This window comes from Antechinus flavipes, chromosome 2 (genome assembly GCF_016432865.1).
Source record: "Antechinus flavipes isolate AdamAnt ecotype Samford, QLD, Australia chromosome 2, AdamAnt_v2, whole genome shotgun sequence".
Lineage (NCBI taxonomy): Eukaryota > Metazoa > Chordata > Mammalia > Dasyuromorphia > Dasyuridae > Antechinus > Antechinus flavipes.
In genome coordinates this window covers 424,178,920-424,191,027 of record NC_067399.1, presented here as the reverse complement: position 1 = coordinate 424,191,027, position 12,108 = coordinate 424,178,920, and the positions used below count along the sequence as shown (strand labels likewise).

General features: G+C 34.0%; 1 protein-coding gene across 1 annotated transcript in view; it reads right to left on the bottom strand.

Moving 5' to 3' along the window:
* Positions 1-12,108, bottom strand: part of RANBP17 (RAN binding protein 17) — a 356,591-nt gene that overhangs the window by 66,481 nt on the left and 278,002 nt on the right. Inside the window, exons 23-24 of the mRNA XM_051973711.1 lie at positions 8,886-8,989; positions 2,776-2,864 (exon numbers count right to left, since the gene is read on the bottom strand). Of these exons, the coding sequence (XP_051829671.1) occupies positions 2,776-2,864; positions 8,886-8,989 (193 nt within the window). The remainder of the gene's footprint in view (positions 1-2,775; positions 2,865-8,885; positions 8,990-12,108) is intronic.

Below are 12,108 nucleotides of genomic sequence, written 5' to 3'. Positions count from 1 at the left end.
TAAAAGAAATATTGATGTACTTCCCATAGCGGGAGAAAGAAGATTTAAAGAGCCCAAAGTCAGATTTCTTCAGGTGATCCTAGAATTCTACTAATGGTGATCAAAACTTCTGGCAGACCTGGCTGCTTTTATAACAAGATTTTGAGAATAAAAAAAAAATTCTGGTGGTAGAAACTCCACTTCTATGAATAAATATTTTTGACTTTCATTTTCTATTTTCCTTTTGATTCTTCATTGCCTCAGTTCAACTATGAGCCTGGAGAAGTTTACATGAGGATTCAAGAGAGGTAAGACTTCAATGTTTCATCTGAGAATTATGGAATTTTGTCAGCTATTTTATACTTATTGAGCTGTGTAAACAATTTAGCAAAATAGTGCTTATTCAGTTTCAAGTGATTTAGATTTAGAAGGACAGAGTGAGAACAGTGTAGTTTTGTGCAACATGGTTAGTAATCTAACATTTCTAGAAATGTTTTTGAATTAAATAGCTTAACCAGCATTTTATCAAATAACCTCCATTAATAAAAAGTCTTTCGATTTTACAGTAAGATGACATGTTCTGACAGGATGTTTCCTCTGCATGCTAAAGACTGTATAACAAATTAAAGAACACACATTTCTATGGATAAAAGACAAATAAACTTTCCATTGCAATAATGTGGGAATCATCACTGACGGTTTGACATATCAATATTTCAGGAAGAATAAATGACTTTCATATCCAGGTAGTGTTCTTTTTTTTTTTTATCATATACTTATTCATTTTGCATTACTAGAATACTTTGGGCAGAACCTGTACTTTATCACCTGAAACTGCTTAAAGTATTTGGAAATATTTTAATAAAGCTTTTCAAATCATCAAATAATATAACTTTTAAACAAATTTTCCTATTATTATAAATATTTGCTCTTCATCCCTTGCCCAAAGGAAAACTATAAATCTTGTCTCAACTGAATGAACACCATTTATCATATTCATTTTGTTGTCAATACAATTATGAAAAGCCTTTGGCCTTTTTCCAAGGAGCCTGATTTGCTACTGAAACTCAATTAGTATAACTAAGGCAGGTTCAAAATCACCCATTTGGCAATTTAACACAGCTTTCTGCATTGACGACACTTCACTCTTGACCCCTGACCCTAACAACAACAAAAATATGGCCAAAAAATGGCAAAATTGAGAAACAATGGTTTTTCAGTCAAAAAAACCAACACTAAGTATTAAGAATTTATTTCTGCTCATGTTTGCCATCTGCTGGACAAAAGTTAAATTTCAAATGCCATTGTAAAATAAATAAACAAAACCCTTCCAATCCCTGCCCCCTCCACCCAAACAATAATAACAACAACAACTTAGTGAGGAAATCAAATGCAAGCTTAATTACAAAACGCATTAAAACAATATATTAGGTATTATGGACAAAATTTTGTCTGTCATGAGTTATCTTTTTACTCCGAGGCTTAAGGGAAGGATCTTACTATGTATAGATATTTAATAGCTTTTTAGAGGTCCATTTGTTTGAAAATATGCCTCTTGGCTAATGCTACCAAATAGTCAACTATCAATATTAGATACTTTATATCTGACTTTAGTTTCAAGATCAATATTAGTTCCATACTTGACAAAACAGATTTAATATTTTGAAGTAAACCAAAGTGTTCATTAGTTATTAAATATTAAGACAGTGGTAGCTGGCCTACTTAGAAAGACTAAAAAAAAATACCCTTAAATTCGGGTATTCCTCAGAGTCAAAGATAATGTCATAAGCTTCTCTGTATCAGAATGTACATTATTTGTACATGCACATTATCTGTCCAAATATACATGATATTTCAATGATAAGGAAAAATTCTTGTCATTGCTTTTCCTATATGAATATATTGCTTACAAAACATTTTGATAACAGACCAAAAAAAAATAAGCCATTTCTGGAATTAAATTATTTTTTTAAATGTAGTATTTTTTATTGAAAACACACTCAGAATATTACTAAATCTTTTATCATTTGTGTGAAACTACAATTATAATCTTGTGTTTGAAGACCGATTAAATTAAATAATTTCTTTTGCAATTTGGGTAACCAGAGAAGTTTGAGAAAGTGTTTTAAAAGTATAAATTATGAACATTCACAAAATACTTTATTTTTTTAATTGTGAGGATATTAATATGCATCAAAGGTATGTATATCTTCATATGATTGAAAGTAAACTGTCATTTATTTTTGGAATTCATTGTTTGGAATTTCTGATGTTTTTTTCCTTTTTGCAAAACTAATGCTGGGAATTGGCAAAGGAATCCAATGTAATTCCTGATCATTTCCTTTTTCTAATTCTCTTAATATTTTTATGGTCCTGAAAATCTTGAACATGAGCAGCTAATATCTAGACAGTCATCATGAGATAAAATGTTTCTTCCTAGACTTCTGCTTGAGATGAAACAGAAATTTTAATGCTCTTTTAAAAAATAAGTAGTGGTTCTCTTTTTTCTATGTTATATATAATAGATTTTCCACATTAATACCCACATAAACCATTATTTTTAGGTGTGATTCCTAAGTCATCATTAAAAAAGTGACTTCTCTGTGCTGTCTTTCCAAATGCTGTATTCACAGTTAACTGCACTGCTGCCACTGTGCTGTAATTTTTAGCTGATTACACATTAGTTCATTTAGCTTTGTTTCCTCTTCCCTACTGTGCCATACTATTAAGCTAATGCAAGGGGCCTGGTACCCCTCTGTGCACAGAGCTGGTATTGTCATAGGGTAATAAGGATACATCCAGTCAAACAGCATGGTGTAGCTGGTCTTTGTGTTCAGTGCAAAGGCAATCCCTCGAAGATCTCTTGCCAGCCCGATCAACATACGCTGTCAGTGGGAAAGAGACACAGTAATTGATTTTCACGTTAGCATAGAGCAGATGGAGTAATAATCAGCCAATAATGACCACATATCTGATTTTGATTCATTAGCTAAAATGTCTTGCTCAGATGCTTTTCTATAGAAAACTGTAGACTCCTTACACAATCAACCAATCAAATGCACTGAATAATTCTGCCTCCCTCTTGACAAATTTAGCCAAGTAACAATTCTATTGGCTTAGGAACATTTAGTTACTTGACATATTGCATTTTGAACTGTGCCAAATGGGAAAAAATTAGCTAATAACACATATAAAAATGCTCACTGTCTAGACATTATTTAATAATAGTAAGTGAAAACTACTTATGTAAGGTTGATGATACAGCATTAATGAGTGAATTATATGCATCATCTTATATGAAAAGAGGACCATGATATAAATTTAAATTCACATAGGAAACATTTTGGCATTTAAAGGTAAACGGTAAAAGAGGATGAAAGAACAGATTATCCTTCATGTTATTAATGAGCAATCATGGCAGTTCAGGACAAGAATAGGGCTGGCCAGGTGACTTGCTGATATCACCACACACATTTTAGCAACTTTTTTTCACTCACTATAACTGTGAGGAAGATTTACCAGTTCAACTTTTTCTAAAAGGGAGACTTGATACTTTAGACCTGAAATTGAGCTATGCTTGAGTGGAGGCTGGGAATAGCAAGAAAAAGTCCCTGAACAGATGCCTGGTGTGTCAGAGCAAGAGCACACAAGTAACCCCCCACCCCTCCCAACCCTACTCTAAAAATGGAGGCTGGCTAACTGCTGGCAGCCCACGTGCTTTCTGAAGCTATTGTTTCAATAGGAGCATTCTGCCTACTGTATGACCAAAGCACTTCTGTATTTATGGTGCATGCCATCTTCACTAGTCATGTGGATTCTGGAAACACATGGAAAGGTTTTTTAGATAGATAGTGCCAGCTACCATTAAGGATGATGCTAATTTTCAAGGTAAATGTAATTGCTGTTTAATATATATGCCACATTCCTTTCTTCAAGGAACTCAGTTTTTAATCTCATTTTAATGTCTGAATAACATTTTAGGACTAGTAGGTGACAATTCTTTACTTGTTTAAATTAATCAGCTATCACCAGCAATCATACTTTTTTATTTCTTAAAATATTATTTTTATATTTATTTTCATTGTTACTTGGAGATGATGAGCTAAAATGCTAACTAAAGAATGCTTATAAAATATTCGTTTCTATGGTGCCATTAATAGAAAGAATGATAATCACCAAAAAATCTTTACTTTTTGTTCTTATTCAGCCAATTTGACCCTTTCCTTCTCCCTTCTCCCCAACTTCCTTCTTTTTTTTTGTTTCCCAATTGGCTTGTTCCTTTGCTGTTACCTTGTGAGTGACTTCTTTCCACCTTTATACCTATACTCATGCTATTCTTTTCACCTGACATTCTTCCTCCTGCTCCAACTCTGGCCAGGGATGTCCCTAGAGTTCTTTCAAAACTTACCTCCTACTTTCTGATCACTCCTTTACTTTTATTCTTGTGGTCCTTAAGTATCTTTTTACATTATATTCATTTGTACATATTTGCATAAGCTTTAAAGGTGTTTTTTGCATATTTAAAAATATAGATATTGGCCAACTCAAATTAGATCAAAAGTTACTTAAGATAAGGGGCTCTTTTCCTCTTTATTTGTATCACTCTGTAGTACACAGAATATAGAGACTTCATGTTTTTGCCTTTTCAACTTTATAGTCAAACTACTATTTCAGATAATAATCTGATAATTATATAAAAAGATATTGATAATTATATGGGATGATATATGACACATTTTAGCTTGAATATTTTATGAACTTTTGAATGCAATGTTTTTATTAAATTATCCAAAAATTATTCAAAGTGATAATAACATAGCTTTTAATGTGCTAAAGTATAGCTCTATTCTTCTTTGTGGGGGAGAGAAAATGATAGGAGAAAATTTTAAGAAAGAGGAAATTGGTGGGGGAGGGAATCTATCTAACAATATTCCAAAGCAACTTGCCTTGGAAAAATTTTAAAATATTGATTTTTAAAAATAACATATCTCTGCATCTATACTTTATGTCTAAAAAGTGTGGTTCAAAGGGACTCAGCTGGTAGAAAAATCATAATAGCTTGTAAATTATTAGTACTTTTTAATCTCAAAGTAACACTGGCACAAAGGCTAAATAGTGAAAGAAATGCACTGAAGATGAAGAATTCAAAGAATCTTGGGAAGATTTACATGAAGTGATGCAGAGGAAAGAAAGTTTATCTCAAAGAATAAAATATATATCCACTACAACTATGAAAATAAAGACATTAAATGGAAAACTCAGTTAAACAGCGGTTGATCAAGTATCTTGATAAAGTTAAAAGAAAAAAAACTTACTTTCTTCTACTTAATTTTACACAGTTGTGTGTACAATTAGACTCACTCAAGCTTTTGTTTTACTTAACTGTTTTGGGGAAATATATTTTAAGTTTTATTTATATATATACACACATATGGTTAAAGTGAAAACCAAATCAATATTTATAAAATGATTCAAAGCAGTTTTTTTTTCTAAACTGTAAACAGTTGGCATTTGATTAATTTGAAAGTAGCGAGTGACCAATATTTTCAGCATTGCCATTTTGAGGTTTTCTTTTTAGAAATTTCAACAAAAAATTGCTAAGCACTTAATACACTAGTTCATGAATGGCAGCTAGCATGCCAAATGCCAGACAAATGGGCTGAAGAAATAGCTGAAACTCAGATCTTTCTCTCCTGACCCCCCAAAACAGGGTTTCTAATGGAAAGTCTGACAGACCCTTTACTGTAGTGGCACTACTGGGTGCAGCTATAATATTATCCTCATAATTCTACTATATAATAACAACAAAGAAAAAAAGGTGAAGGGTCATTGTGCTTTGTCTTTAGAATTAAGATGGCTGTCTTCATCCTTACAGCATACTCTTAATTCTGGAGACACATCTTAATAACCTCTAAATAGTTCCAACAAAAGAGCCGTGTCAGAGGAATGAGCAGGCCCCAAGGTGTTTCAACTGGAGTGTTTTCATCTGCCTTTATTGCTCTATCCCTCTCCAGAATTAAGGCAATAACCTGTGATAAATTATTCAGGAACTGCTACAGGGATCAAAGCAAAATCATTCTGTTAAAGTGCTGTTTGCAACATTTGGCACTTAGTGCGAAAACTTTTAATGTGCGCATGCTGAAAATCAAGGATTTTAAATAATTTAACATGGTGGAGTGGAGTTTTTACGAAGCAACTAAAGATAGCATGTTGCTATTTAACCGCTCTTCTTCCTCAGAGAAGTTTTTCATTCATTTTCATTAAAACTTATGATGTCATACTTAAACTGAAAATATTTTGGAGGCTTGGATATTTCAGACATTATTTTATAAACAATTTTTTTTTCAAGAACAACTCACATATCTAAAAATAATGTTCTTTGGGATTAGGCGTTTGGCACAATGATTTTCCCCCCTCTTAAAATTTTCTCTTCTTATTTGTGGAGAATCCTCTTCCCCATTCCCCCCCACCCCCCAGACAAATTCAATGTCCTCTTCAATTCTATTAGGATTAAGTGGAACCCAGAGCTATAAATTTAAGAATTTTGCAGCCTTCCTCCCCCTGCAACTGTACTTCAATATGGTAATATGGCTCATCAGTGTTCAGTCTCATTCTGAGATCTGAATCCAAAAAATATCTAAAAATAGTGAGTTGTATAGGTTGCAAATTAAATGAATTTGGCAGTCCTGGGGCATTTTTATAGAGATATTTTAACAACATCACCTCCTGTGGATTGGAATACTAAACACTTTATTGAAGAACAAAACAGGACCGTTTTTATCTCTAGTACTAGCAAAATGAAGTACCTGAAAGCACTTTTGCATGTATTATTTATTCATCGTGATAGAAAAATAGCCTTAACCTAATAAATTACACTTAAAAGCATTTAGAGCAAAAGTTTTGTTTATGATAAAGCAACAGATTTAGTTCTTTATCGGTAGCTTAAAGCACCAAGTTTTCTTTATACAAATTAGACAGATGGTGCTTACTGTAGAATTTACTAAAGGTCTGTCACAACAAATGCAGCCAAGCTGCATATTTAATCACTGCAGAACCTTGTCTACCTGCAGCTGCCAACTGCTAATCCAATTTCCCTGATAAATGTGGCAAGAGACACGATCAGCAATAAAGAGCATCTAACTCCATTTTCCTGCAGGGCGTCTTTTGATGAACATTTAGGACGGAAGCACGGAGTGCACTGTGTGGCCCTGGTTTGTGGCAGCTGCATGCATTCTGAGGCACGGTTCTCAGGTTACTCACTTAATTCTGCCACTATCATTATGTTGCTATTGATCTCAGTAGCTGTTGCCTACACAGCATTACTCTAGATGAAGCTGAATCAGGCAGTTATCATGCATCAAACTTGCTCAAAAGCCTGGAGATTTCCCCTTAATTACTTGTGATTTTATTTGCAAATACCGTTAAAGTGTAATCAAGCAGTCACTTTCCAGGGTCGTTAAGAACTTGCTGGTTTAGGGATATAGCCCTGGAACTCCATTAAAAATGACTCAAGGAAGATGGTTTCTATCAAACGAGACAGGGTTACATCAAAACAAGCTCGGAATGTAATGAAATCTTCAAATGAGACAAATGCAATCTTTAGAAAGCAAGTTCTCTTCAATGTACACACTTAAGTTTTTTTTTTTGAGAAGCTTTACTGGACACTCCCTAGTGTACAGGACAATGTCCAACACATTGTAGGTGCTTAATGTTTATCAAGAAAGAACATCAAAAGCAACTTTACAGTGACATCTAAACCAGTCTTTAATCTCTGAAAAACATTTGAAAAATATGTCATTAAAGTAAAATGCTGCTTAAGCACTAAATGAAAACTTAGGTGACTTGGTACAATTGATAAGAATGAGATTAATTGCTAGACATAAATTTTAAAAGATTTCAGACAGACACAATAATTTTATTAAATCTTCTGTGGAAGAAGGAGCATCTTAAAAATAAGTGTCAATGGTCCATTATTTCTATTGTCTATTTACAGCTAATTTTGTGGTGAAGTGGTGAAGAGGAATGAAGCTGTGTGAAATAACTGTTAATAATTCTGATATATTTCAAAACAGTAATAAAATGTGACTCCATCTTCATCTACAAAGGTGCCCACATTCTCTGGAGTACATTTATTGGCCATTTTAAAATAACAATCAGAGGCAATCTATGTAATGCAGCTCTGATACATTATCATTTCAAAGGATGTGATTTCTATTAGAAACTCTTCCTCTTCTTAAAATATGCTTCTGTTTTGATACAGCTTGCTACACTTAAGGATTTTACTAATAAAACATAATGTTGTCTTAGTATGACTGTTGCCACAGCTGAACTGACTTGTCAAATCAATCCTAATATGGCTCCCACAGGCACATAAAAACCTTATTTAGCTATCAGTTATCCTAATCACTTTGTTCCGTTTAAGAATGCAATACTTCAAGACCAGCTCCTATTTATACATATATGCCTAGCCATTTAATAAAGTCTTGATTTATATAAATTCTTGTTAAAAAAAAAACACAAAACTTTAGGGATGCCGTGTCTTAGCAAGCATATTATTTTGTGTTTCTCCAAATAAATATATTAAAAGATCAAATGAGGAAGGGGCCTTGAACAATGGAAGAAAATGGACCAAAGAAATAATCTAGTTAAAAAAAAAAAGAAGCCAAAATGTCACAAGAGGGAAATTTGAGCCATCTGATCATAAACTGACTGAAACCATTCTCTGGCCTTAGTCAAAGTTGCTTTCATGTGAGATGTCATGATATGCATTTATATGAAAAATATCACTCACTAGCATGTGCAAATGTCATAATAGGTACAGCTAGGCACAAAATGAACTCATATATTCAAAAACTAACTTCTGGATCAAAATCTTCACATTTTCACATTTGCCAAAACAATCTCACCTTTGTTTCTTCCTGTTTAAAGTCATTGTTGAATATTTGAGCTACTGTTTCAAATGAAACAGTGAGAGGGAGCATGAAATTCTCAAATTCATCCTCATCTTCACCTAACAGAAAAACAGAAGAGTCACGGTAGTTTGAGAAACATGTTGAGTACATCAGCCCAGGCAGTAAGTGCACTGTCTATCCCCAGGAATCTGTGCAAGAATAACACAAAAGGTCATCAGACATTTACAAACAGGCCCAGTCTACATGCCTTATATATATCTTTACCTCAATTCATAGTCTGATGTTTTTCCTTTTTCTTTCAGAGGAAATGAAATAGTAAAACTACTTAATAGCAATTTTTTTTTCCTGATTCATTATTTGTTCAAAAAGATTCCTGCCTCAGGCAGTGGAGCCCCCGAAACCTTTCAAAGGCCCTGAGGGAAGATACTTCTAAAGCCTTGGGGACACAGATCTATTGCTTTCTCAAAACAACTAAGAGTGGCTTTTCTTTAGGTGCCAAGCCCCCGAAGGGTTCTCAGACCCAGGTGCCCAGACTGTTGGGCAAGTTATTATTCGCTTTTATTTGTGGTTCAATTAATTAAAAAAAAAACGGGCAAGAAAGCTTTTAAAAATAAAAAAGACCAGAATCCTCAATGAGCTCAGCTTTTAAAAGAATTCACCACAGCTACATGAGAAACTTGATCGAGGCATTTTTTCTTTGCATAAGGAAAGCAAGGGAAGAACGTAACGCTTGAACATTACCTCCAAGAGTGAGCATGCGGTCTGGACACATTTTCAATTTACTTATTTTAAAGATGAATGCAAAAATATTTATGGATCTAACAAAGTAGCACCCTATACATAAAATATTTTGCACACTATTATTTAAAGCAACTTGATACATACATACATACACACACAGACACACAGACACACACACACACACACACACACACACACACACATCAGAATCTTTCAAGTTCCCTTTGATTTCAGATTGGCTAAATACTACTGTCCCTAATTTAAGAAAGGCTAAGTGACTTGCCCTAGGTTAAATGATAACTAGTGACTAAAATGGAACTGGAGCCCTGATTCCTTGTTGAGTTTTCTTTCCACAATATCATATTTCTTGCTCTAAACTGCTTTTATACTACAACACACAACTTGTAGTATAAAGTTGTTGAAGGATGTGAAGGAAAAGGGATTCGTATTTTTATTGACTTGCTGAGGATGAAACTGAATGCTTTACTCATTATGTAATTCTCTCTTGACTTTATGATAGCTCCTTGGGCTCTGCTGGGTAAGGCATAAGTTGAAGGTCTAGAATTTGATTTCATGTTCTGGATCTATTACTAACTACCAGCATGAATAAGGACAAGTCATTTATAGACCCTTAGACTTTTGAAGGCACACACCTTAGAGCAGAGACTTTCAAGCAGTCTAGTAAGACTTATTGACAGCTTCTCGGAATGTTTTTAAATGCGTAAAATAAAATACATGATATTAAAAATTAAATGAATAAAGACCCCAGCGAAGATTCCCTGCTTCAGAGGCTTTCTGGTGTACTCTCCTTTTTTTTTTCTCTTCTTCTCTCCCACTCCCTTGCTCTCTTTTACTCTCTAGCTCTCTCTTCTCCCCAGACTCTTAAGTCTTACTAAATGTGCCATCTGTTAACTAATAACAACTTACAATGCAATTTTAGATTCATAATTGTCATAATAATGACTGAAATGTACTAGTATACATTAATATACACTCAAACCTTTTCTAAATTATAGAACAAGTATAATTTTAAAAACTACAAATGAGCCACTGAAATCATATACTTTTTGATATACATTTCCAAAAATGATTTTTAAAATTATCCTTCTCATAATCTGAAGAAGTGAAAAATAAAATGTCTTTCTTTAGGAAACCTATAGCACATAAACTAAAAACATGTGATTTAAGCAGGGGCTTCACTAGTAACTCACTGAAGAATCATTTTTAAAAAAGGGATATCTCAGTATAAAGTAAGAGTTCTATATTACAGAAACAAGAAGATAATAGTTGATCACTATATTCATTAAAGGAACGAAGCATTTAACTATGAAGAAACATAGCCTTCCTCTTTAAGTACTATGAGAAATGTCATCATAGAAGACACAGGAAGAAACAGCAACTAATTATAACATGCTGGTGTCTATCATTTAGTCTTCATTCTTTTGTGTTTGCAGTCAACAAGTATTTATTGTGTGCAAGGAACTGTGTGAGGTGCACTGACACATACACATATGTGCACAAAGCAGTACATTTCCCTCAAGAAGTTTGTACCCTATGGAGAAAGACAATATATCCAAACATACACAAAATAAATATGTAAATACAAGATAACTTTTCTGGGAGGTGGGGGTGGGGTGGGGAGCGAGAAGCACCACCAACAATGTCAATATATATTGGGAATAAATTTTAAATGCTCTAGTACATTTCAATCATTTCATCTCCAGGGCCTTCTTTGGAGTCTTCTTCTCTTCCCTCTTTATACTCTCTCCCTTGATGATAACATTAATTCCAAAGATTGTCACTCTATTAAACAACAAGGAGTCAGTGTTGGATGGTGGGTAGATTTGGTCTTGAAGTTAGAAAGAACTGGGTTCAAATCCCACTTTTGTCACAAACTGACTGTTTCCTATTAGTGCTCCAGGTCACTCTCTAAGAGCATGAGTTGTAGAAAGGGTGCTGACCTACAGTGGCAGTGGAAGCTTCCTTAATTGGAAAGTACCAGATATCAACAAAATTACAAGTCTAGTCACTTATCCCCATCAGTTAAGCACCATGTTGACACTGGGTATACACATTCACAGATGAATGCCAAATACATATAATTAGTTCTAACCTTTCCCCTGACTTCTAGTCCTGCCTTTCAACTCGCCCACAAATGAACTTATCAACTTCCCCTCTAAACCTGCTTCTTCCTTTTTTCCTGTTGATGAAACACCATTGTGGCAGACATATGGATTTTAAACTCTTATCTATATCATCTCCCACATTAAGCAATGGCCAAATCCTACAGATTCTATCTTTGCAATATCTCACATTATTGCCGTTCTTTCCACTCACACTGCTTTGAGCCTAGTTTAGGTACTCTCATCCTCTCACCTGGCTAACTTCCTAAGTGATCTTCCTATTTCCAGGTTCTTCCTTCTCCAAGCCAACCTTCTGCCTATAGCTGACAAAATAATCATCTTAAAAACAGATT